At 42.1% G+C, this 26,447-nt stretch overlaps 1 protein-coding gene across 1 annotated transcript in view; it reads right to left on the bottom strand.

Moving 5' to 3' along the window:
* Nucleotides 1-312: 312 nt before the first annotated feature.
* The window catches only part of LOC124796305 (glycine-rich protein DOT1-like), a 53,532-nt gene continuing 27,397 nt past the window's right edge, over nt 313-26,447 (bottom strand). Inside the window, exons 3-6 of the mRNA XM_047260431.1 lie at nt 23,441-23,697; nt 18,428-18,523; nt 7,400-7,751; nt 313-994 (exon numbers count right to left, since the gene is read on the bottom strand). Coding sequence (XP_047116387.1) covers nt 871-994; nt 7,400-7,751; nt 18,428-18,523; nt 23,441-23,697 — 829 coding nt within the window. The 3' untranslated portion in view covers nt 313-870. The remainder of the gene's footprint in view (nt 995-7,399; nt 7,752-18,427; nt 18,524-23,440; nt 23,698-26,447) is intronic.

The raw sequence follows: 26,447 nt of genomic DNA, 5'->3' as shown, positions 1-26,447 counted from the left end.
GCTGACTCCTATCGGCTTCAAGCGTAAATATAATACCCACAAGTAAAAACTTCTTCCCTTTTTCCAGAAATAGAGGCATATTAGCTTTCTAGTTTATCTTCTTTCATTCGGAAGAAATAGTCAACTAACTTTTTTTTGCGTTGCCTAGATGTTCAGAGAAGGGGTGAAGATTATTTAATAAGGACACATATACAGCAATTACATTTAACATAACGTTATTTGATTTAATGATAATAATTTATGCTCAAAAATATTTTATTAGAAAAATAATAAAATTATAAAAAAATTCATTAAATGTAATAACAGCGGGTTAGTGACTATGTATGTACATCATATAGCAGTGTTTGTCTCATTAAGTAAAATAATAACAATAACATAATCACAGTGACAACAACTCTTATAAAATATGAAACAATTAAACAATAACAACAACTGAAAAATAATATTAACAACAAAACACTTACAAATACAAGACGAGGAACAGTTCAGTCTAAGGGTTATTTGATATGAAAAACGTGCATTAACAACGTGCTTCTACACTCGGACTGTAAATAGCGTCCCAATAGGCAAAGAGAGCTACAAGTTGCGAGCATAATGCTAAGTGATGAGGTATCGCAATGCTTTGCATTGCAAGCGGCGTACGAGAATCTAAACTAGAGAATAAGGCTTTGGTTTGATTCGAGAAGGTTCTACGTCCATTGTTGACAGATCTTTCAGCAAAAGAATGCAGGCGCGCGTGATTTTCTTCAGTCGCAAGGGGGTGACAAACACAGCGATGCCCTAAGCCAAGTGGCACCAAGCTCTTAATGGTGGCCTTCATGGTTGGCGTAAGACTGGCAACCTGTTTCCAGTTATGGGCCGGGGCAGTGCTTAGTAGTGACTGAGGACTCGCATACTGCGGCCATAGCCGCTCCCGTATCCTCCCCCATAGCCGCCAGCGACGCCATAACCGCCATCCTCGATGCCTCCGCCCTCGTTGCTTGTCTCGTGCACGCTGAAACAGAAAGAACGATGTGCTGGCTTAAGAATTTGAAAGATTGCACCTGACAGTGGACAGAGAGCGAATTGACAATGCAGTTCTCATAAAACGTAGCAGAGCGTCTGAGAAAGTCGAGTGGTGTTCGTGTAAGAGATCGTACGCGTATTAAGTAATGCGGGACCTGAAGGCACATGAATGCCGCTAAATACAGTTGTATTTCCTGAAGAAACGGGTTAAGAAGAAAATTCAGGTCCAAGAGACGAGGGGAGGTCAATATCCATAACAGCATTATACAGCGCGTTCCACAAATATTGTGACTAACTTAAAGGGGCTGTAGAGGGTGTCTTGAGGAACAAATCTAAGATAGGAACCCGTATCCGGCAACGTCATCCAACGACACTACATAGCGTCGAAGTTATAGGTTCCGACAACTGCCACGAGACCACACCCTCCGTAGCAGTCTTGCAATATTGTTTGTTGGTCAATGATCACGATTGATCGCCACCATCGCCAGTGGAGAAGATGGAGCTAGCTCCTGTGTAGAAAGACCTTGTCTCCTATGAATGCGATGCTTCGATGCCTCGGTGGATTACGATTTTGGACACGGGTTTCCATTCACTGTTTTCTCCAGGAGCCCTTTAAAATCTCAATGTTTTTCGGTATATACTAGAAAAACAAACTGCATATGGAAACCCGTGTCCAAAGCCGTCATCCACCGAGGAAGCAAAGCATCGCGTTCATAAGAGACAAGGCCTGTCTACGCAGCTCTATCTTCTCCACTGGCGATCGTGACAACCAGCCGCGATCATTGACCAAGAAACGGCATTGCGAGACATTCCGCCTACAGTCTGCCAGCGTACAGAGTCACGTTTGCTGCACAAAGGCTGGCCTACTGGCAGGCGCCAGTGTCTATAACATCGACATTCTGTAGCGTCGTTGGATGTCGTTCCTGGACACAGGTCATCACCCTCGAATTGTATCTCAAGACACCCTCTGCAATCCATCAAAGTTTGTCGTAACATTTTTGGGGCACTCTGTAGAATTGGTGAGTTGGCTGTGCGCAGTCACATGTTGACCATGAGGTCAAGTGTCGTAATGAGACTAAGTAGGGTTTTAATGGCAACCAGAGCCGTGGTTACAGAAACATTAGGTCACTCTGCGTTCATGATACAGCAGTCGAATTGACTATGACAGTGTTAAAATAGAAAAATTTTGAACAAAGATATTGAGTCTACTAGCAACAATTTAAAATGACTTTGAACGGCTATCGCAATAACCATGGTTCCAGGCTGCAAATTTTTTAATTCAGCAACCTAAATAGTTTAATTTAGTGTGAGAATAATAATAATATGAGGCAAGTAGAAGACTTCTGTAAGGACAAGACACATAATCTTATTGAAGTTAAGATTACATCCCTAACTATCTGGTAATTTAAAGATAGTTTGTTCACGTCAGTAGGAGGTGCCTGACCTTACACAGTGCATATAAAGCGTTCTTCACATAAAAATGAGACGTTCGCAGGAAGTTAACACATCCTGGAATCGTACTGGATGTAACTGATGCACAATCAGAGTTCCGAATAAGTACATGACAAAGTTATATAGGTTTTATCACATTCATGATGCATTTTAGAACCATCTCAGGGCATCGTACAGTAATAGACCTGGAAAGGTCTTCAACAGTCAGCCGTGTAAAAGACGTCTAAAGATGCATTTTCTAAGCTCGACCTGTTCTTGGTGCATTTTTATTTAAATAATTAAAACACAAACTGTGACTAGTTGTTACTCTTTAAGCGACTTTTTAATACTGTCAGTTTATGAAAAATTATTGTTGTACAAGTTGCCAGACTAAGGTAATAAACTAATCATAAATTTAAAAGCGACAGCGAATCATGGAATTTTCACGATTTGGTGGACTCCACGCCTCAGCGATATAGATAGCCGTACGGAAGATGCAAACACATCGGAGAAGTGTCAGTGTAGAGGCCAGGCCGATTTATGATTCCTGAAGAGCGGCAGCAGGCTTTTGAGTAGTTTCTGGGGCAGAAGTCTGGATGACTGATCTGGCCTTGCAACAATATTTAACAAAGCCTTGGTATGTTGGTATTGCCGCATGGATGAAAGCAAGGGGAAATCACAGGAGGAAGGACATACGGCTGTACTGCATGGTTTAATGATGATGGAAGCACTTACTACGTATCTATATACATAATTTGACGTTGATACCTACATCAGAATATTTTATCATCTGGAGATGGCAGTAGCCGAAACCGGTAATAGTGGAGTGTAAAAGTTTATGTGATCCAGACGGATCTGTAAAATAAAGTGCCACAATATGATCAGGCACTCATTTTCAGGCTTAAGTGAGATATGATGGAATCATCTTGAATAAAAAAAATTTGTAGTGTAAAACGGTCCTACATTCGGATTTCCGGGTGGGGGCTACACAGGGGACGTTGCAGGAAGTACTGCAGTAACAAGAAGAGAAGTTTCTGAAGAAGACAAATATTAAGTGCAATATAATTTTAAGCGTTAGGAAGTTTTCTCTGAAAGTATTGGACTGGAATGTGGAATGTACTGTTATATGTAACTGAAAATGGACTATAAAGAGTAAATACAGGACATGAATAGATTTTGAGGTGTTGTCCTGAAAATTTGTTGAGCAGTTCGGATAACTAATGAACAGATAAAGAACTGAATCGGAGAGAAAAAAAATTTATAGCACTACTTGACTAAAAGAAGAGACCGATTTACAGCGCACATCCTGAGCCGTTAAGAACTGGTCAATTTGGTAGTGTAGCGAAGTGTTAACAATCATGTTAATAAGTTCTTGTTCTAGTCGCAAGTCTGTCTGGATATCCCGTATGTAGGTATATTCTTTACTAGATGAAGACGCGGAACAGAATTGTAGACATCTACATATATACTCCCAAAGGCACCTTACGATGTGTGGCGGAGCGTTCTTTGCGTACTACTGTAACTTCTCCCCATTCCTGTTCCAGTAGCGAATCGTCTGCGGGAAATAATTGACGGTAAACCTCAGTGTGGGCTCGAACCTCTAATTTTACCTTCATGATCTTTTCGAGAGACGTACGCAGGAGAAGCGATATAATGACTGACTCTTCTAGGAACGTACACTCTCGAAATCTTAACAGTAAGTCACACCACAATGCACAATGCCTTCGTTGTAACATCTGCCAATGCAGGTGGCTGAATATCTCCGCGACACATTCGCGCTTACTAAATGCAACTGTAACGAAACGCGCTGCTCTTCTTTGGATCTTTCTTTATCAATCTTATCTGATATGGATCCCACACTGTATGGACTGCACTTTTTCAGTTCTCCCAAGGGAACTGAGTCTGGCATAATCTTATTTGCGATTAGCTTTCTGTGGTCGGTCCACTTTCAATCGTTTCATACGCACATAACTAGATATTTAACGGATGTGAGTGCTTCCAGTGATTGTTCTGCAAGACTTTCTACAAGACAAAATGCACAGAGTTCCAGAGTCCAGTACACACTCGCGTAATATCAGGTTACAACAGATGCTCACACACTTCTACAACAGCTAGACTGATGCGTTTCAACACGTCTGGCGTGAAGTGTTCAAACCACGGAGTTCAACAGTCATTCAACGATGAGGTTAGTGGAAACGCATCAAAAAATCAGCTTCAGAACTTACAGACTCTCCTGCGTACTGCATACTGGTACTTTTATTCCAGTTCCACTGACTGTAGTAAGGCAAGTGTGACAAATGAGAGTAGAAACAATTATTTGCTTTAGTCTGTAGCAGCGTTTTTATGTAGCCTACTGGCTACCAGTTTCGGCACGAGATCAGGCCATCCAATGATCAAAAAATCTCCGTAGATAGTTAAAATAGTTCTTTAAAAATATTTACTTTTTTTCCTCTTTGATATTAATTGGGTGGTATAGATTGCATCATTTAAATATAGACAGCTCCATACCTCTGGCTCATAGAGGTCAAGGTTCCTTCCCGAGTAGGTGTATCAATACTAAGAGCGTAAGTGCTACAAGATGTTCGACATTCTGATAAAAGCAGGGGTAAGCAATAGGGAAAGACGGATAATGTACAATATATACAAGAACCAAGAGTGAACAATAAGACTGGAACATCAAGAACGACGTGCTCTGGCTAAAAGGGGAATAAGACTGGCATGTAGTCTTTCGCATCTACTGTTCAACCTACACATCGAAAAAGTAATGATCGACATAAAAGAAAGGTTCAAGAGATGAATTAAAATTCAAAGTGAAAGAATATCAATGATAGGATTCGCTGATGATATTGCTATCGTCAGTGAAATTTATCTGTTAAATGGAATGAATATTCTAACGAGAACAGAATATGGATTGAGAGAAAATCGAAGAAAGATGAAATGTTGAGAAGTAGCAGAAACGTGGAGAGCGACAAATTTAACATCACGATTGGTGACCGGGAGAACATCAAAAGCAGACTAGCACTGCTAAAAAGGGCATTCCTGGCGAAGAGGAGTCTACTAGTATCAAACAAGGCTTTAATTTTCGACAGAAATTTCTGAGAATATACGTTGAGAGCACAGAACTGTATAGTAGTGAACCACGGACTGTGTGTAAACTGGAACAGTAGAGAATTGAAACGTTCGAGATTTGGTGGTACAGAAGAATGCTGAAAATTAGGTGGACTGATGTTGTTGTTGTTGTTGTGGTCTTCAGTCCAGAGACTGGTTTGATGCAGCTCTCCATGCTACTCTATCCTGTGCAAGCTCCTTCATCTCCCAGTACCTACTGCAACCTACATCCTTCTTTATCTGTTTAGTGTATTCATCTCTTGGTCTCCCTCTACGTTTTTTACCCTCCACGCTGCCCTCCAATACTAAATTGGTGATCCCTTGATGCCTCAGAAAATGCCGTACCAACCGATTCCTTCTTCTAGTCAAGTTGTGCCACAAATTTCTCTTCTCTCCAATTCTGTTCAATACCTCCTCGTTAGTTATGTAATCTACCCATCTAATCTTCAGCATTCTTCTGTAGCACCACATTTCGAAAGCTTCTTTTCTCTTCTTGTCTAAACTATTTATCGTCCACGTTTCACTTACATACATGGCCACACTCCATACAGATTCTTTCAGAAACGACACTTAAATTTGTTCTCGGTGTTAACAAATTTTTCTTCTTCAGAAACGCTTTCCTTGCCATTGCCAGTCTACATTTTATACCCTCTCTACTTCGACCATCATCAGTTATTTTGCTCCCCAAATAGCAAAACTCCTTTACTACTTTAAGCGTCTCATTTACTAATCTAATTCCCGCAGCATCACACGATTTAATTAGACTACAGTCCATTTTTCTCGTTTTGCTTTTGTTGATGTTCATCTTATATCCTGCTTTCAAGACACTGTCCATTCCGTTCAGCTGCTCTTCCAAGTCCTTTGCTGTATCTGACAGAATTACAATGTCATCGGCGAACCTTAAAGTTTTTATTTCTTCTCCATGGATTTTAATTCCTACTTTGAATTTTTCTTTTGTTTCCTTTGCTGCTTGCTCAATATACAGATTGAATAACATCGGGGATAGGCTACAACCCTGTCTCACTCCCTTCCCAATCACTGCTTCCCATACCCCTCGGCACTTATAACTGCCATCTGGTTTCTGTACAAATTGTAAATAGCCTTTAGGTCCCTGTATTTTACTACTGCCACCTTCAGAATTTGAAAGAGTCAACATTGTCAAAAGCTTTCTCTAAGTCTATAAATGCTAGATACGTAGGTTTGCCTTTCCGTAATTTATTTTCTAAGATAAGTCGTAGGGTCAGTACTGCCTCACGTGTTCCAACATTTCTACGGAATCCAAACTGATCATCCCCGAGATCAGCTTCTACCAGTTTTTCCATTTGTCTGTAAAGAATTCGTGTTGGTATTGTGCAGCCGTGGCTTATTAAGCCCTGGTAAGGTAAGGAATGAAACATGTTCTCCGCGGAATCAGTGAGGAAAGTAATGTATCGAAAACACTGACAAGAAGAAGGGAACAGGATGATAGGACATCTTACATCTTAAAACATCGGAGAATAACTTCCATGGTACTAGAGGGAGCTATAGAGGGTAAAAACTGTAGAGGAAGACAAACATTGTAATACATCCAGCAAATAATTGAAGACGTGGACCGCAATTGCTACTCTGAAATGAAGAGGCTAGCACAGGCGAGCAAGCCGTGGCTGGCAGCATCAAACCAGTCAGAAGAATGGTGACCCAAAAAAAAAAAACTAAAAGTAAAGGTCAGTGCCGTGATTTAAATAGCTCCAAACTGCCCCCAGAAGTGGTAAGTGTGTCCCCTAGTTGCAGAGTATTTTTATTAAAATAGAATCGCATTGTAAAAGATATATGAAAAGTGTTCGTAGTAGATGCGATGATATGTGGGCCGCCTCACCTGTACCCCTGCGAGGGCGCGGCCACGCCCGACCTGTGCCCAGCGAAGTGTAGGCCTCCGCCCCCGTAGCCGCCCCCGCCCAGGTGGTTGCCGTCGACCAACGAGGACAGCCCAGCCGCGTAGCCGCCGCCGTGCCCGCCCCCCAGGCTGTGGCGGATGCCGTGCGCCGTCAGCTCCGTCGTGATGCCGCTCGACGCACCGTCTCCGTAGCCGCCCCCGTAGCCGCCTCCGAACCCGCCCCCGGACGAGCCCAGCCCCGAGTCCCCGTGGTACTCCACAGAGGAGGCGCCGCTGCCGCCGCCGTAGTCAGATGAGTCACCCGAGTGGTAGCCTTCCGAAATTCCAGAGGAACCTGCAACCGAACGAGAAAAACTCTGAGAAGCGTCCACGTAGGAAAGAACATCCTACCTTGTATTTATTTCTACCAAAACCAGACATTCCAGTGCCTATAGACACGCTTGTATAGACATACGTTCCATTGGTAAGCAAACTTCGCCTCAATACATATGCTTACCACTATGAGAAATGCTCCTATCATAGCACAAAAAAGGGCAAATGCGTCCTAGGCAGAGTTAGGAATGTAAAAGAAGGGAACTATCTTTTCGACTTAACGGGAAGCTTCAAAGACTTTTAAATCAAAACATTTTGACAGGTATATTCCCTTCATTTACTTTATAGTATTAGTACCTCATGATCATCTATTATAAGGCATTGTGTCAAGTACAGTAACATGATACATGATGTCATGTCGTGAAACATGACAAATGCTATCACGTAACCAACAGGGAATTTGTCATATAGTGCAATATGCCACAAAGTGTCATTAAAGTCGCTCTGGAATACTTCCTATTACAGATGCACCCCCACTTTCGGATACTTCCTATTTTTGATGCATCCCAAACTCTACAAGCAAATATATATAATTAATGTGATGACGGTTAAGTTCCTTCAATGCAGATGCACACAAAGCTCGAACTCTTACGAAAATCGGCGAGATGCCGCAAATCATGAGACTAATGAGCAGGAGCACTACATTAGCAGTGTGTTGTATAAGATGAGGAGTTGGGTCTGACGGGTGGCATGCTAGGGTATTCCGTGCGGATGTGACGGCCATTGCCGTAGTGGACAGCGCATCTGCCTCGTAAGCAAGAGACCTGGATTCGAATCTCGGTCCAGCACAAATTTTCACCTTGCCCCATTGATATAAATAATTGCCCCTGGTAGCTAATGTCTTTAATTCCTTTGTGTCTTGGCATAAATTTATACATATTTGTTTCTACCCCTCACTACCCATATAAAAGGCTGTGGGTTTAGGGGAGAAATGGTCTTCTCGGGTAAAAAATCAACCACCCCCATGCACAAATCAAAAAAAATTTTAGCGTCTTCCCTGGAACAAATCTACCCCCCAGAAATTTTATCCCTCCCAGGAAAATCTTTTTAGCTGTTGCATGTGTGCTCTTCAACCATATAACATCGTTTATTGTTTATTATGGGTGGCGAATCTTCTGGATTTTCGGCACAGGTGTGCCAACATCTCGCAGCTAAGAGAGCACAATGCGCTGGGGAAGTAGGGTTAACTCGTAAAAAGCGCAAATATGTCAACATGTTTTGATTTAAATGTCTCTGAAGCCGCCAGATAAGCTGGAAAGCTAGTACCCTTCTTTTACATCCCTAACTCAGACCAGGGCGGATTGGCCTTTTTGTGCTGTGATAAGAGCATTTTTTACTCTGGTTCCCAACTTTTACTATACCGCGAAATGTTGCAACAACCATTTAAGTATGAGTATGATTGGCTGAAATAAGCATTTGTTTCGTGCGAAAACAACTTTTCCACAAGATGGGATAGCAGTTTTTGAAGATTTTATGTGCAACTTTAGACCACTATATCGTGGCAAAGGATAAACCTTTCCCAAAAAACTGAACAACCATTAGTTACATGTATTTTTCTATCTTCTTATAAAATCCGACCTGATTCGCACAAGTTTAAAATATAGAAGAGGTGCGAGTAAAAAACTCACAAAAGACGAGTTTTTGCACATAAATTCCAAATGAAGCTAGATTTTGAAAGAAAGTTTTCATTATTATCGTGAGAATGCATTTTTTTCATTTTTCTCCCTCAATTGAAACCGTTTCCACGCACTCAGTTCACGTAATAGTGTGAAAAACCAGTTCTGACATCGCTACTAAAACTGCTCCACCCACACATCTTATCTTTAATCCACCAAGCTTAAACGAGAAATTAATACCACCACATCTCCGCAAGAAGTGTTCCACCGAGTGCCCTGTAAAAATGAACTTTACGTCTCCCTGGGAACTGACAGAGTGCCATGGGCAGAGGATTTGTTCCACTACGAAAGCACTTTTTAAAAAGCGTCAATCACAGGGCAGTTATCTCCCCTACGCTGCCTGTTTCAGCTATTATATTTTAGTATTCGCTTATATTATATTAGTGGTAGCTTGTATCAGTCTTATCTCGACCTTAAGCTACTATTTGTTTATCATGAATTTCATTTATTACAGCTGTAAGCGTACTACAGTAATTTTCTCTGTCACGCAAAACAATAACAGCCAAATAGTTGCAGGATAAAGATTTATTGACATCCTTGACCACGGTTTCGGTATATCTAAATATATTTTCATTAGAAGCAAAAATACAGGTGTAAAATGTTTAACCTTAGGAGATAACAGTGCGATAAAGAGTGAGGGTAATAACTTTATTCCTATTCCATTTTTGGGGAACTATCATACAAGACAAGGAGACTTCTACTGAAGCAGTGCGGTTTCAGAGTTTCCTTTTCCGTAAACAATAGCTTAAAACAAAGAGTGATTCATACTACTGGGGCACGGGAAGAACTTGGCGTCAAATCCGGAGTCTTCAAAATTACTTGTAACGACTGCCCCAACTACTACGTTGGACAGACAGGTAGTCCCATTAAAGTAAGATATAAAAAACACATGCTAGGTAAAAATGGGGAAAATGTGTACAATTCCACGTTTGCTGAACATCTATTGCTCTTACGACATGTGCAACGTAAGCTGGATGACGTAGAATTGTAAGAGAGTAAGGGTTACGAACTGGACCTGTTAGAGGAATCAGAAATTGTTAAATATCTATCTCAAAAAGATGGATTTATTCTTAACAAACAAGTGCAGCTTAGAAACAAAACTTTTTTGGATGGTCTCAAAACTCTTCTTGCTCTAACGTAATATAGTCTGGCCGACTAGAAGCTAGTTTTCTTGTCTGTTAATGCTGGTGAGATGCTCCTTTCCTGTCTTGTTGGGATTTTACGTATGTTTGATGATAGTTGTTCGCGGTTTTCGATGTGTACTGTGGTTTAAATGATTCTGTTATGGTTTTTATTCATGATGACAGATGGTTTCGTTTTTCTACAACATTTTGTTCGTTTTCGTGAGTATGTATCCTAGCCTTTAATATGCGCGAGATTCTCGCGCATAACTCTAGTGCCCTCTCTCGTTGGATATGTTCCTTAGCGCAAGCTCCACCTGCTTGACACTAGGACACAGGCAAATTGGTGTTCACATTTTCTATTGTCTGCAGGTGTTTTACATGATTTTGATATGTTTTATTTATTAAGACAGAGGGTTTGAATTAGCACAACCTTTAAAATTTTGATGCGCATGAGTATCCCTGGGTTTTAATATGCGCGAGTGTCTCGCGCATACCAGAAATGCCCTCTCTCGGTGAAACTGTCTGCCCTAGTGCCTCCACACCCTCTTCACGCTAGTTCACAGGCTAAGTACTGATAATATGCCGTGTTCGGATCTACCATCTCTCTACAATTACGAGGTGCATTCAAGTTCTAAGGCCTCCGATTTTTTTTTCTCCGGACTGGAAACAGATAGAAACATGCGCATTGTTTTAAAATGAGGCCGTGTTCATTGTCAATACGTCCCAGAGATGGCAGCACCGTACGGCAGATGGAATTTTACCGCCAGCGGCGAGAATGAGAACTGTTTTAAATACTTAAAATGGCGACGTTTTCCTTACTTGACAGCATACAATCATTCGTTTTCTGAATTTGCGTGGTGTGAAACCAACTGAAATTCATCGACAGTTGAAGGAGACATGTGGTGATGGAGTTGTGGATGTGTCGAAAGTGCGTTCGTGGGTGCGACAGTTTAATGAAGGCAGAACATCGTGTGACAACAAACCGAAACAACCTTGGGCTCGCACAAGCCGGTCTGACGACATGATCGAGAATGTGGAGATAATTGTTTTGGGGGATTGCCGAATGACTGTTGAAGAGATCGCCTCCAGAGATAGCATTTCTGTGGGTTCTGTGCACACAATCCTGCATGACGACCTGAAAATGCGAAAAGTGTCATCCAGGTGGGTGCCACGAATGCTGACAGACGACCACATGGCTGCCCGTGTGGCATGTTGCCAAGCAATGTTGACGCGCAACGACAGCATGAATGGGACTTTCTTTTGTCGGTTGTGACAATGGATGAGACGTGGATGCCATTTTTCAATCCAGAAACAAAGCGCCAGTCAGCTCAATGGAAGCACACAGATTCACCGCCACCAAAAAAATTTCGGGTAACCGCCAGAGCTGAAAAAATGATGGTGTCCATGTTCTGGAACAGCGAGGGCGTAATCCTTACCCATTGCGTTCCAAAGGGCACTACGGTAACAGGTGCATCCTACGAAAATGTTTTGAAGAACAAATTCCTTCCTGTACTGCAACAAAAACGTCCGGGAAGGGCTGCGCGTGTGCTGTTTCACCAAGACAACGCACCCGCACATCGAGCTAACGTTAAGCAACAGTTTCTTCGTGATAACAACTTTGAAGTGATTTCTCATGCTCCCTACTCACGTGACCTGGCTCCTAGTGACTTTTGGCTTTCTCCAACAATGAGAGACACTCTCCGTGGCCGCACATTCACCAGCCGTGCTGCTATTGCCTCAGCGATTTTCCAGTGGTCAAAACAGACTCCTAAAGAAGCCTTCGCCGCTGCCGTGGAATCATGGCGTCAGCGTTGTGAAAAATGTGTACGTCTGCAGGGCGATTACGTCGGGAAGTAACGCCAGTTTCATCGATTTCGGGTGAGTAGTTAATTATAAAAAAATCGGAGGCCTTAGAACTTGAACGCACCTCGTATGTTGTGTAGATGGAGGGGATATTTTAATTTTAACTACTGGTGCCGCCTTTGGTACGATTGTTTTATGCATCTCCACTGCAGGATGTGATATTAGTAAGTGACTAAAAGTTCTTGTGCATGTAATAATTTGGTAATTTTCATGGTTGCTTAAAGCTATAAGCGTTTGTTCCCTTGTGGTTGTTTTTTGTTTTTGTTTTTTTTTTTTCGTGAAGATTTTTAACAGTTGCTGCTTCAGCCATGTTTAAATTTTGAAATTTTCTCTGTTTTTTATTCACTGGGACTGTAATTACCTCGCAGTTTTTGCTGGCCACCCTCTGTAGGTCCTGCACCAATGTTCTAGCCTTCCGAAAATCCGCAATGTTTTTGACCGGCAAACGGTACTGCGAGGCATCCGCGTCATCCGCTCCGCTCATCACAGAGAACACAATGCACAGAATCCATACGCCTAGCATCTTTACTATATTCATTACAGCTGCACGAGAGAATTGCATCGTTACACACGTCTGGCACGAAAGGTTCAAGTGAGCCAACTTCCGAGACTGCCGGAAGATTCGCCATACAGACGGTGCACCACAGGAGAGGGAATGAAAGAGACTCTCCTGTCCTGAGGCTTGGAGAGCCTTTTGGATTAGTGGAGCATACATACCAGAGTGCAGCCCTACATATCTCTCTCGTTTCGAGAAGTACTGACGGGAGATTGGTGCTTAGCGTCCCGTCGACGGCGGGTTCATTGGAGATGGAACACAAGCTCGGATAAGCGAAAGATGGGGAAGGAAAATTCTTCGTGCCCTTTCAAAGGAACCATCTCGGCATTTGCCTTAAGCGATTTAATGAAATCACGGAAAACCTAAATGTCGATCTCCGGACAGGCAACGGTCCTCCCAAATGCGAGTCCAGGGTCGTACTTCACTGTTTTTGTTGTGGTCTTCAGTCCGAAGGTTGGTCTGACGCAGCTCCCCAGGTTGCTCCATTCTGTGCAAGCCTCTTCATCTGTAAGCTGCAACCTACATCCATTTGAAACTCTTTACTGTACTCATCTCTTGGTCTCCCCCTACACCTCTCTCCAGTACTAAATTGACGACATGTCACATCAACTGACTCCATCTTTCAGTAAAGATATGCCGAAAATTTCTTTTTCCCAATTCTCTTTATTACCTAATCATTACTTACATGATCTTCCCATCTAATCTTCATCATTCTTCTGCGGGACCACATTTCAAAAGCTTCTGTTCTCTTCTTGTCTGACAATCGACCACGTTTCACATTCGTACAAGGCCACACTACAGAAAAGATGTCGTAACGCTTTTTCGCCAATGGCAGTCTACATTTTGTACCCCTTCTTCTATGGCCAACATCAGTTATTTTGCTGCCCAAATTGCAAAACTTATCTATTACTTGTAGTAACTCAATCCCTAGACTAATTCTCTCAGCGTCAACTGATTTAAGTCGATTACATTCCACTACTCTTTTTTTTTCTTTTGATAATGTTTAAGTTATATCCTCGTCGGCACACCTCAAAGCTTTTATTTCATCTCCCTGAGTAATTCCTAAATCTCTCTCTCTCTCTCTCTCTCTCTCTCTCTCTCTTTTGCCGGCCGGAGTGGCCGTGCGGTTCTAGGCACTACAGTCTGGAGCCGAGCGACCGCTCCGGTCGCAGGTTCGAATCCTGCCTAGGGCATGTATGTGTGTGATGTCCTTACAATGCTGTCTCAGTCCCTTCTCAATCACCGCTTCCCTTTTGTGCCCTTCGTCTTTGTAACTGCCGTCTGGTTTCTGTGCAAATTGCAAAAAGGTTTTCACCGCCCATATTTTACCCCTGCTAACTTCAGAATTTCAAAGGGTGTACACCGATCAGCAGTATCAAAAGCTATAAACGTAGTATGCGTTTCTTTAACCTAAGTCATAGGGTCAGTATTTCCTCACTTGTTCCAATATTTCTCCAGAACTCAAACTGATCTTCTCCTAGCTCAGCATCTAGCAGTTTTTCCATTCTTCTGTAAATAATTCATATCAATATTTTGCCACGATAACTTATTACACTGATGGTTTCGTAATTTTCACACCTGTATGCACCTGCTGTCTTTTGAATTTGAATTATTTCACTCTTTTTGAAGTCTAGGGTATTTCCCCTGTGTCATATATTTTGCACATCAGGTGGAACAGTTTTGTCATTGCTGGCTCACCCCAAGGATATCAGTAGTACTGAGGGTCATATACAACAGGGGCCTTTTTTCGGCTTAGGTCTTTCAGTGCCCTATCAAATTCTTCTCGGAGTATCATATCTGCCATCTCATCTATTTACTCTTCCTCTCCTATAATATTTCCTTCATTTCTCTTGGATAACCCCTGTATGTATTCTTTCCATCCTTCAGCTTTTTCTTCTTTGCTCTGTACTGGTTTTTCGGTCCAGCTCTTGATATTCATATGACTACTTCTATTTTCTCCAAAGGCTTGTTTAATTTTTTTGAAGGTAGCATCTACCTGTCCCCTAATATACATGCATCTATAGACTTAAATTAGCCCTCTAAACGTTTCTGCTTAGCCATTTCGCACTTTTCGTCAGTCTAATTTTCTAGACAGTTATATAGCCTTTAACCTCTTCATTTTCTGCGTTTTTACATTTTCTCGATTCATCAGTCAAATTCGGTACCTTCTGTTACATCCAAGGTGTTCTTCTAGGCGTTATCTTTTTACCTGTTTGATCCCCTGGTGCCTTCGCTGTTTCATCTCTCAAAGTTACCTATTCGTCTTCTGTTGTATTCCTTTTCCATGTTTTAATCAATCGTTGCCTAATGCTTCTTTTGTAATTCTCTGCAACCTCTGGTTCTTTCAACTTAGCCAAGTCCCATCTCCATAATTTGCTACCTTTTTTACAAGTTCTTCAGTTTCAATCTACAGTACATAACCAATAAATTATGGTCACAATTCACATCTGTTACTGGAAATGTCTTGCAGTTTAAAATGTTGTCCTGAAATCACAGTCTTACCTTTAAATGGTCTATCGAGATACTTCCAGTGTCTCCAATTCTCTTCCACGTGTACAACCTTCTTCCACGATTCTTAAATCGTGCTAGCTATGATTAAATTATCCTTTGTGCAACATCCTACAAGGCGACTTCCTCTTTCAATTCTTTTCCCCAGTTCATATTCTTCTACCATTTTCTGTTTTCTTCTTCCTATCATTACCGAATTCCAGTCACTCATCAGTGTTGTCCGCTACATTAATTACGTGAATAATTTCTTTTACCTCATCATACATTCCTTTTGTCTTTCCATCAACAGCGAAAGTAAATTGGATGTAAACTTGTACTATTGTGTGTGGGGAGGGAGGGGGGGAGGGGGAGGGACGGGAGTGAGTGCTGTCTTTGTGTGTGTCTCGATTTGCTTTCGTGTTGACAGGAGCAACACAAATTGTTTGTTGGAAAGTGGCCACGAAAGAATGCTGTCACTTAAAACTGGCTTGTAGCCGAAATCGGTGAACAGTGGTTGAGTAAATGCATATCTGACAATTATTGTGGCTAAAATGAAAAATAAACAATTCTTTTCAAAAACGTTTAACTGTGGAATTCAAAATGCAAAACTTACATATCGTTAATTTTATATGTCCTATCAAATACCGTGTTTTTCTCTCCATGTGACCATAAGTCGAAAGTCTCACTTCGCTTGCCACCATTGCCTGCAAAGTCACATTTGTATTGTTTGTTTTCTAGTCTTATCAGTCTTTGTTCTTTTTGCATTGTGTAACTGAGATTATTACTGGTGATCTCGTAACCAGTTTTAACGGTTTTCACGATAACTGCTAAAGTTTCGTATAAACTGGTGATTAGGTCATCAATGAACTGTTAAACTACACGGTGTACTATACTGTCTCCCTAAATAAAGAGTCTTATTTCCAACAGTATACAGTAGGGGGGGGGGGGCAATTTTAATACGTTTTGCATTTCTTGTTTTCATTTTTTCGTTTCCTTCAATGGCAAACAGAAAAGGTGAAGCGGTAGTCCAGCGTAGAGCCTGGGCCTACCGTCATGTATTTTTGATTTCCAAGCGTTAAAAAACTAGGATGTTTTTCCTGTTCCTCGGTAAGAAGAAGGACTCGCTCTCTGTTAATGAACGAAGGTAGACGTACTTTATTTTATAGCGAGATCGGTGGTAGCCATTTTGGTTGTGAGAATAAGTAAAAAGTCTGTATTTTTGATGTGTGTAGAAGAAATATTATAGTAGTATTTCACCAGTGAAAAATTGAGTTATTATTCCAAGTAGCACTGGAATATATAAAAATACAAGAGCCCAGCTGTGTACTTCGCAGTTATTACGAAGATCCGATTACGAAAGGAATGATGGACACGGTCAAGATTTTGTAGGTGGATACTGCGATCGGACCTAGTATTATTAATTGGTAAGCAAAAATCTACAATACAACAAGAGAAAGAAAATTTCGTTTATGTGGAACTAATATATAAAGATTGTTTACCCATTTACAAGCATAGCTTAGCTTATTGTGCTTGTACGACACGCCTTAATATTAATCTCATTATTTCCATATATCTGAACATTTTTTATTTTTTTATTATTTTATAGTACACGCAACAGTCTGACAGAAAAACAAAAACAAAAAACAAATAAAAACTCCGGAAACGTGCGATTAGGACATTCGGTCTGAGGGTTCAGTACAAAGTTAATTATGTTTGTAGATACCAAGAATAACCTTATGTGGTTCAATTTCCCGGTACAAGTCTATCTACTGGAAGCCACTTGAGCAACTTGCGTGTCCCATACCCCATTTATCTAACTAGAGACAGGGTACCTACAGTTTAACGTGAAAACCGAACCACGTGTTGTTTTTGACGACTCCTCATAGAGTTGAGAGGTGACGGCTCGATTCCAACGAAGACTGCCAAATTTGTGGCCCGTCCGTGATTCGATCCGACGACCTCCCGGTTTCCAGACAAGTGCGTTTTCCATTATTGTTCCCGTCATTTGGTTTGGGCGGACGCCATGTGACACACCTTCAAATTCATCGTTGAATACTTCACCCAGTTTTTTTATTTATTTATTTTTTGCATTATTTTAATACAGGAGGTAGCCAGCACTCTGATCGAAAACGCTGAGCCACCGTGCCGGCACAACTAGACAACCAGGCCCGACATCTAGGTAGAGAGTTCGTTTACAGGTTTTGATTAGCGGGTCTGGGAGTACCAAAATATGTTACATACATGGAGTATCTTTTGATTGCATTGACTTAGAATCGTAAATCATTTAGGGACCATCCACCGTAGTATTTGATATAATTTCCAAATTTATATCTCTACCAACTACTGAGAAAAAGGAGGCCTCTACACACCGCCGTATCTTTTGATAGCACTGACTTACAAGCTTAAATTTTTTACACCGCCACGGAACCGTACACCTTACTGTTGGATATAAATTTCAACTTCATTCCTCTACCCGTTCCTGAGAAGAAGGGTTCTTAACAGACAGACAGACGAACAGACGTACAACAAAGTGATCTACCCACAAGGTATCCGTTTTTACCGATTGAGGTAAGGAACCCTAAAAACGAACAATTTCGACGCGAATTTGCCTAAAATGCTCTCAGGTGATGCGCAAGAACGACTTAAGACGTGTAAAATAGCGAAACGCGTCTGAAGCGTTAAGCATCAACAGTTCATGGAGTAAAAGTATCGTATTTATAAACGAGTTACAATAACTCTGAATGACTCGAATTAGAAATCCCTCCCTTCCTCTCTATAGCTCGAAAAATAGAAATCCCTCCTCCCTCATTCTCCCCCCCCCTCTCTCTCTCTCTCTCTCTCTCTCTCTCTCTCTCTCTCTCTCTGTCTGTCTAGGCGGTGCTCTCTTAAAAATGAGCTTCGCAGTGCTGTGCTTCATACTGTGTGTACTTACCAGAGTCGCCGAAGTTATGGTGTCCTATGGAGTGCGTGACGCCATGGCTCAGAAGAGCAGCGTGCGAACTCACGGAGTGGGACAAGCCGCCGCCATCTGCACACGAAAACAAGCCTTTAATTTTCCCCTTGTTCCACAGGGAAGCAAATGTGTTAAAGGCAATTGCTTGCTAGGGTCGTAATTATGACGAATTATGACGTAATTTACCATGCGATGATTTCGTAAGTGAAAACACTTTTTATACATGTTATTTTTTAATTAGTTATTCATTTATTTATCCTGAGAATATTATGCTCAAAAGGCTCTCTGTCACACCGAAATAGGAGTTGTTCATAGGTTACAATATATCTATTATAGCATGGGTTTTTTATAAGGTTGCTTATGTGTAGCATGGGACACAACATTCAGAAATAGCCGTGACACAAACAGCGATAACAGTAATAGTTATAGTAGAAACCTAGGCGGTTTATGTTAGTGAAAAAGATACATTAGAGCCAAATTTAGACTGTGGCCCGTAATCAGTGGTTATACGAGCAGAGTTGAGAGGGAAAGAGTAATGAGGTAGAGCATAATTAATGTAGATACAAGAAAAAGGAAAAAGAACTGGAAGAAGAAGTGCATTTATTTGAAATTCAGCAGAAAAAAATCACTGCTTACGTAAGCACGTAAAGAGAAAAAGGGCAGAAGAACAGAGATAATGTACAGGAACAGAATCAAGACTGCACTGTCACAACAATAGACATGAACGGTGAGAGAGGTGTGAGTAGGGGGTGGGGCGGGTTTGGGGTAGGAACAATGATGGTAGAAGAAAAAAAAGAAATCGGGTGAGTGAATGAACATTACGCTAATTTTGGGAATTAAATTATGATGACAAAAGGTAGTGGTTTAGTCTTTTCTTGTTTGCAACAATAATTAAAATTGTGCTTAGAGTACAGGATAGTTAGGTTCGGGACGGACAGTTGAACTTGAGAATGTAGATTGTTTTTAAGTGGATTCTTACAACCACATTACTAGATAAGTGAGTCGTTTTAAACATGTTGAGATAATAGATACTGTTACTAGGCGGGATTAGCGTGTGCCCAGAAACTAATGAAGGACATATAGCACTTAATAGTTATCTAACTTGTCCAGTCGCAACAATCCTTGTAAGAAGCATTGACAAAGGTCAAAGAGAAGTAATGTTGCGGATGTAATTCACAAAAGAATTCCTCTTTAGTTCTAATCGTCTAGAGTATTCACTAGAAGTATCGTGTTACATTATACAACAGTACTGCATGTTCGGCAGAGTGAATGAATACACAGTTTTCTCTCACTGTGATGAAATATGATCCGACATTTTTGAATGGGGAGGAAGAAAGTCTTCCTACAGTGCCGACAGTGGTTTCTGTTCAGCTTCGCTCTTCATGCAAAGTACTTCGGCGTTTTTAGATGAGATATTAGGAAACCATGAAAAAGAATAGAGGACAGGTTTTTGCACGGTTCAGTTCTAATGAACTTCTGATGTGAAACCAAAATTACCTGAGAGTTCTTCGCATTTTATTTTAGGCTCAGCTTAACGCAGCCAACGGAGGGCCGAACCCAAGTCAATGTTAGTCGATTGGATGGCAGTACTGGTATATTCAGGTCCCTTCTAAGTAAAGCAGCAGGTCATATTTACAGAACGACACATACGGGATGTCACTGACATATAAGGAGAACAAAAGAGGGCCCAAGTCTGATACCTGTCAAAACTTGCTTCGATGACGAATTTTCATTCCTGGGCACGATATCCTTCTCTTTATTTCTCTAATAGCTTTCATACCACGTCTGTATACTGTCTGAAAGCCATCACATTCTTGTGAGAAGTACCTGATGGTTGATGGCTTCAAATGCTTTACTAAGGTCTAATAACATTAACTGTTTGCTCTCTGTCATATTTCAGATCATCTGATAACTACTACAGTGCTCGTGCTGCCGTATTTACAGAATTGGACTCATATTTGTCACACAGGTTGAATGTGTCAAAGTAATAAACTTCTTTTTGTGAACAATACATTCCAAAATTCTGGTTGCAATATGTAAACTGCTGATTGGTTGGTAGAAACCGGCGAACGACGATTTTCATTCTTAGGTACACAACGGACTATGCTTAGTTTCCATTCATCAAAAAGTTCCCAGTTCACGAGAAACAAATTAAAGACGTCCGTCCAGGCTGGTATTATACTCTCCGTATCCACCTGATGAAGCAGAAACCATCAGTAATCGGAGAAGGCTGCCAATCGTAAATCAGCTGTGGTCAAGGTTTTACGCTGTTGGACAGGAGTGCGTATCTTTCGAAGATACTCCGTGATTAGTTTGGGTTCGGAAAGCAGCTGTCAGCAACAGATGGTCACGTGCAGAAAAGTTCGTGGAACTTCAATGATTTACTTGCATAGTCCCCTCTTCATACTATCCTAGCAATTCGTCTTCAAGCATCTTTCTAATTTTTTTCCCCTTCTGTATCAATACAAGCGGAGGTGAACATTTTCCTTGACTGATATTTACAAGGATGCCATTAATATACTCATTATTAATCCCACCCAGTATCAAGTTTTACTGCAGCTGATAATGACACTTTCCCGAATTCAGGCAGTTTCTTACACGACTTTGCTGTTCTTAGCATAACCATTGAGTTTGTGTGTATGTGTGTGACTGTGTGTGTGTCTGTGTGTGTGTTTTAATGACAATTGGAGCGATTTCATCAAAAACAGAATACCCCCGAATATTGTCGTATCACACATCCTATCAGCGCCTTTAATTTGCATAGGAATTGCAAGTTCCTATCAGGTAGTGACAGCAGTCGCGTGAGATCTGGCGGACCCAATGGAGCGCGCCTGATGAGCCATTCCTCCAGCGGCTCTGCACGAGTGCCCTCTGCCGTCGCCATATAGGACGGCAGGCGGCAGCCAGACACCCACTCGCACTTGGAGCCTCTTCGCTGCGATCTACTCAGAAGCTGCCTAGTCGTGGCTCCGACTCGATCATTCGTACTTACAAGGGAACCTCCCCATCGCACCCCCCTCAGAATTAGTTATAAGTTGGCACAGTGGATAGGCCTTGAAACACTGAACACAGATCAATCGAGAAAACAGGAAGAAGTTGTGTGGAACTATGAAAAAATAAGCAAAATATACAAACTGAGTAGTCCATGCGGAAGACAGGCAACATCAAGGAGAGTGTGAGCTCAGGAGCGCCGTGGTCCTGCGGTTATCGTGAGCAGGTGCGGAACGGGAGATACTTGGTTCAAATCTTCCCTTGAGTGAAAATTTTACTTTCTTTATTTTCGCAAAGTTATGATCTGTCCGTTCGTTCATTGACGTCTCTGTTCACCGTGATGAGTTTAGTGTCTGTGTTTTGCGACCGCTCCGCAAAGCCGTACGATTAGTGGACGAAAGGACTTGCCTCTCCAATGGGAACCGAAAACATTTGATCGTAAGGTCATAGGTCAACCGATTCCTCCACAGGAAAACACGTCTGATATATTCTACACGACACTGGTGACGGCATGTGCGTCACATGACAGGAATATGTCGTCGACCCACCTAACTTGCACACTTGGCGAATGGGTAAAAAGATTCTTCTACTTTGCCCGATTTGGGTTTTCTTGTGGATGTGATAATCACTCCCAAAAAAGTGATGAAAACATAAGAATTTGTCACATAAACTGCAACAAATGAATGCAACAGTTTCACTGTCGCACAGTTTTCCCTGTGTTCTGTTAAAACATATGTTTTTAGCGTTTTCAAATTTTTCCGGGTGTAGACCGTCAAATCCTGCATATGTCCAAGCAAATCTGAACATGTCCTGGAATTTTGGAGAGCGAAGTTGATTATATAAAAAATTAAACTTCTCACTCGAGGGAAGACTTGAACCAATGACCTCTCGCTCAACAGCTCCACACGCTGACCACGGGACCACGGCGCTCCTGAGCTCAGACTGTCCTAGATGTTGCCTATCTTGCACCTGGACTACTCCGTTTGTATATTTTGCTTATTTTTTTCATAGTTCCACACAACTTCTTCTTGTTTTCTCGATTGATCTGTGTTCAGTTTTTCAAGGCCTATCCATTGTGCCAACTTATAACTAAATCTGAGGCGGGTGCGATGGGGAGGTTCCCTTGTTAGTACAGAGAGCCTCTTCCTTATAGACATTGGGCCTCTTTCCTACGATGCTAGGCTGACGCCACGTCATCACGGCTCCCACTCGATCATTCATACTTAGTACAGAGAGGCTCTTCCTTGTGGACATGGAGTGCTGGACTCTATTTCCTGCTGCATTTTTTGTAATGAGCCTTCGAACACTTGGAGATATGCAAATTGAGTAAATCTTCTGTTTACTGTGTTCGCTTGCTCGCTAATCATTTCTGCTCGTGTCCAGCTTTCCTATGACGACAGCTGCCACACCACTGTAATCCAGCTCTCCTTACTGTTGTGCGTGAAGTCGTACACAAGAAATAGCAGGACAGTACCCCTGAGAAGACACCAGAAGAAGCAGGAGATGTAAGGAAGAGGAGCAGGTATAATGAGGAAAATTGGAAGGGAAATGATTGTGAAGAACAGGTATGTAATGGAAACTAAGGTATGAGAAGGAAGAAGGTGAGAGGGAAAAGGAGGAGGTGGAAGGGGACGTGCAAGGGTGAAACAGATAAGCGACAGGAGATGATGAACTGAACTAAAGAGAACATTGAGCGGGAGGAAAAGTAAAAAGAACAAAAAAGTCTGAAGAGGAGGGAGAGAAAGTTAAAATATGAAAGGGAAACTTGAATAAGAAGACGAAGAGATTAAGTAAGAAGAGACAGAGAGGTGAGGGAGAAGGAAGTGATTTGTGAGGGACAAAGATTTACGAGAAACAATTGGAATTAGAGAAAGTAAGAGAAGGGTCATGGAGCAGAAAGTACTGGCAAAAGGAAGCGGCGTGAAATGTAAGAAAGGAGAGGTAAGATGAAGATTATGTATGACCAGGAGGAGGAGCTGACTGCAGTGGCGGGATACGCACCGCCGTATCCGTGTCCGATGATGCCGCCCCCGTGGCCGGAGTCAGGCACGTGGTGGATGGCACCCATGACGTAGCCGTGTCCGTCGCCGAAGCTGAAGCCGTGCTGCGGCAGCTGCACGTGTCCGCCCCCGCCGTGGTGGCCGCCGCCCTCAATGTGCACAGACTCGCCGCCGCCGCCGCCTCCCGCGTGGATCAGCACCGTCTTCGTGTGGTGCTTGTGCTTGATGAACTTCGGCACGTAGATCTTGAAGTGCACACTGCGCAGCGGAAAGGGCGATACTTATAAAATGTCCTCAGCTCATAAACAGAAATCACCCATTACTTGCTGATCTTAAACTCCGCACATTGGAGTGCCTAGTTTCATCGTAGTTTCAGTACAGTGGACGACAGTATTGGAGGCACATCTACATCTACACCTACATACATACTCCACAATCCACCATACGGTGCGTGGCGGAGGGTACTTCGTACAACAACTAGCATCTACTCTCCCTGTTCCACTCCCAAACAGAACGAGGGAAAAATGACTGCCTATATGCCTCTGTACGAGCCCTAATCTCTCTTATCTTTGTGGTCTTTCCGCGAAATGTAAGTTGGCGGCAGTAAAATTGTACTGCAGTCAGCCTCAAATGCTGGTTCTCTAAATTTACTCAGTAGTGCTTCACGAAAAGAACGCCTTATTTCCTCTAGAGACTCCCACCCGAGTTCCTGAAGCATTACCGTAACACTCGCGTGATGATCAAACCTACCAGTAACAAATCTAGCAGCCCGCCTCTGAATTGCTTCTATGTCCTCCCTCAATCCGACCTGATAGGGATCCCAAACGTTCGTGCAGTACTCAAGAATAGGTCGTATTAGTGTTTTATAAGCGGTCTGCTTTACAGATGAACCACGTCTTCCCAAAATTCTACCAATGAACCGAAGACGACTATCCGCCTTCTGAACAACTGCCATTACATGCTTGTCCCACTTCATATCGCTCTGCAGTGTTACGCCCAAATATTTAATCGACGTGACTGTGTCGAGCGCTACGCTACTAATGGGGTATTCAAACATTACAGGGTTCTTTTTCCTATTCATCTGCATTAATTTACATTTATCTATATTTAGAGTTAGCTGCCATTCTTTACACCAATCACAAATCCTGTCCACGTCATCTTGTATCCTCCTACAGTCACTCAACGACGACACCTTCCTGTACACCACAGCATCATCGGCAAACAGCCGCACATTGCTATCCACCCTATCCAAAAGATCATTTATGTAGATAGAAAACAACAGCGGACCTACCACACTTCCCTGGGGCACTCCAGATGAAACCCTCACCTCCGATGAACACTCACCATCGAGGACAACGTACTGGGTTCTATTACTTAAGAAGTCTTCGAGCCCCTCACATACTTGGGAACCAGTCCCATATGCTCGTAACTTAGGAGTCTGCAGTGGGGCACCGAGTCAAACGCTTTCCGGAAGTCAAGGAATATAGCATCCGTCTGATACCCTTCATCCATGGTTCGCAAGATATCATGTGAAAAAAGGGCGAGTTGCGCTTCGCAGCAGCGATGCTTTCTAAAGCCGTGCTGATGCATGGACAGCAACTTCTCTGTCTCAAGGAAATTAATTATATTCGAACTGAGAATATGTTCGAGAATCCTGCAACAAACCGATGTTAAGGATATTGGTCTGTAATTTTGAGGATCCGTACTTCTACCCTTCTTATATACACGCGTCACCTGCGCTTTTTTCCAGTCGCTCGGGACTTTACGTTGGGCAAGAGATTCGCGATAAATGCAAGCTAAGTAAGGAACCAATGCAGTAGAGTACTCTCTGTAAAACCGAATTAGAACCCCATCAGGACCTGGCGATTTATTTATTTTCAACCGATTCCGCTGCTTCGGTTGCTGAAAATAATGTGCAACAGAAATAAGCAACGAGTCACGTGTCCATTGCGACATCTAGAACAGATTATTATGAGACTTTCAAAAAACATTTTGATGAACCGTGTTTATATCAACACTGTAATTCTGATTGCTTTCATGATGTTCGAGATGAGGTTCAGGTGACGTAAATATATTAAATGGTCTCACTTCTTAGGTATGTCGATACTACCCGGGTAATATCGCTCAAGTGCTTCGTTTGTGTGTACCAACAGATATTCCATCTAATAATGACACCGGATACGTAACTATTATTGAAATACATTTCTGCATCACGAAACACGTTTCCTTTTATTCATTCAAAGCATCACTAATGCTAGAGCCTTTTTGACCATTTCTTTCTTGCAATGGATGTGTGAGGTCTACATGCATGTTTGATACCATTTTACCCTTTCGCACAGGTGCTGTCCGTAAAAAATAAAACGAAATGGCAGAGTATAAACAGTGAACAACGAAACATAAGGCAGAAAAAGAAGTCTATCAGTAAGGCAATATGTTTCGGACGACCAATAAAGTGATGGGAAGGGCTGTTTCCCCATTCCCCGCCACACACGTCGAGGGTATTCGTCTCAGGTGCGTGAGCAGCACATCATCCTCCAGGCCGTTAACATCAGCTTTCGACACTGGAGCCATTTTCTTTATTTCATACAGTTCCTGAGGTCTATTCATTTAGTTATTGGACTCCTTTTCTGTCCTTCCACACCTCCTTGCCTCCCCCCCCCCCCTCCAAAAAAATACCAACATTTATCTCACAGGACTGCTCTGTTCGCCCATAACAAACCAAAGGACGGTAGGTAGTGATTCCGTAGATGGCACTCAAATTCCTTGACTTCTGGAAGTCATTCGATACAGTTCCGCACGGCCACTCAGCGAAGAAAATACGAGTTAACGGAATATCGGACCGGTATTGTGACCTTATTTAGGACTTCCCAGTAGATAATATTTAACATTCCATACTTAGTTGGTCACAACTGTGAGATGTCACTCCCGGATGAATGCCGAAGAAATGTTGCAAGGTCTTCCTGTTTATGATGCGTAATACACACTGTTTAGTCACATTAATGTGACTA

The sequence above is a fragment of the Schistocerca piceifrons genome, chromosome 4 (assembly GCF_021461385.2).
Source record: "Schistocerca piceifrons isolate TAMUIC-IGC-003096 chromosome 4, iqSchPice1.1, whole genome shotgun sequence".
NCBI classification, from domain to species: domain Eukaryota; kingdom Metazoa; phylum Arthropoda; class Insecta; order Orthoptera; family Acrididae; genus Schistocerca; species Schistocerca piceifrons.
This window is presented reverse-complemented; position numbering and strand designations above follow the sequence as displayed.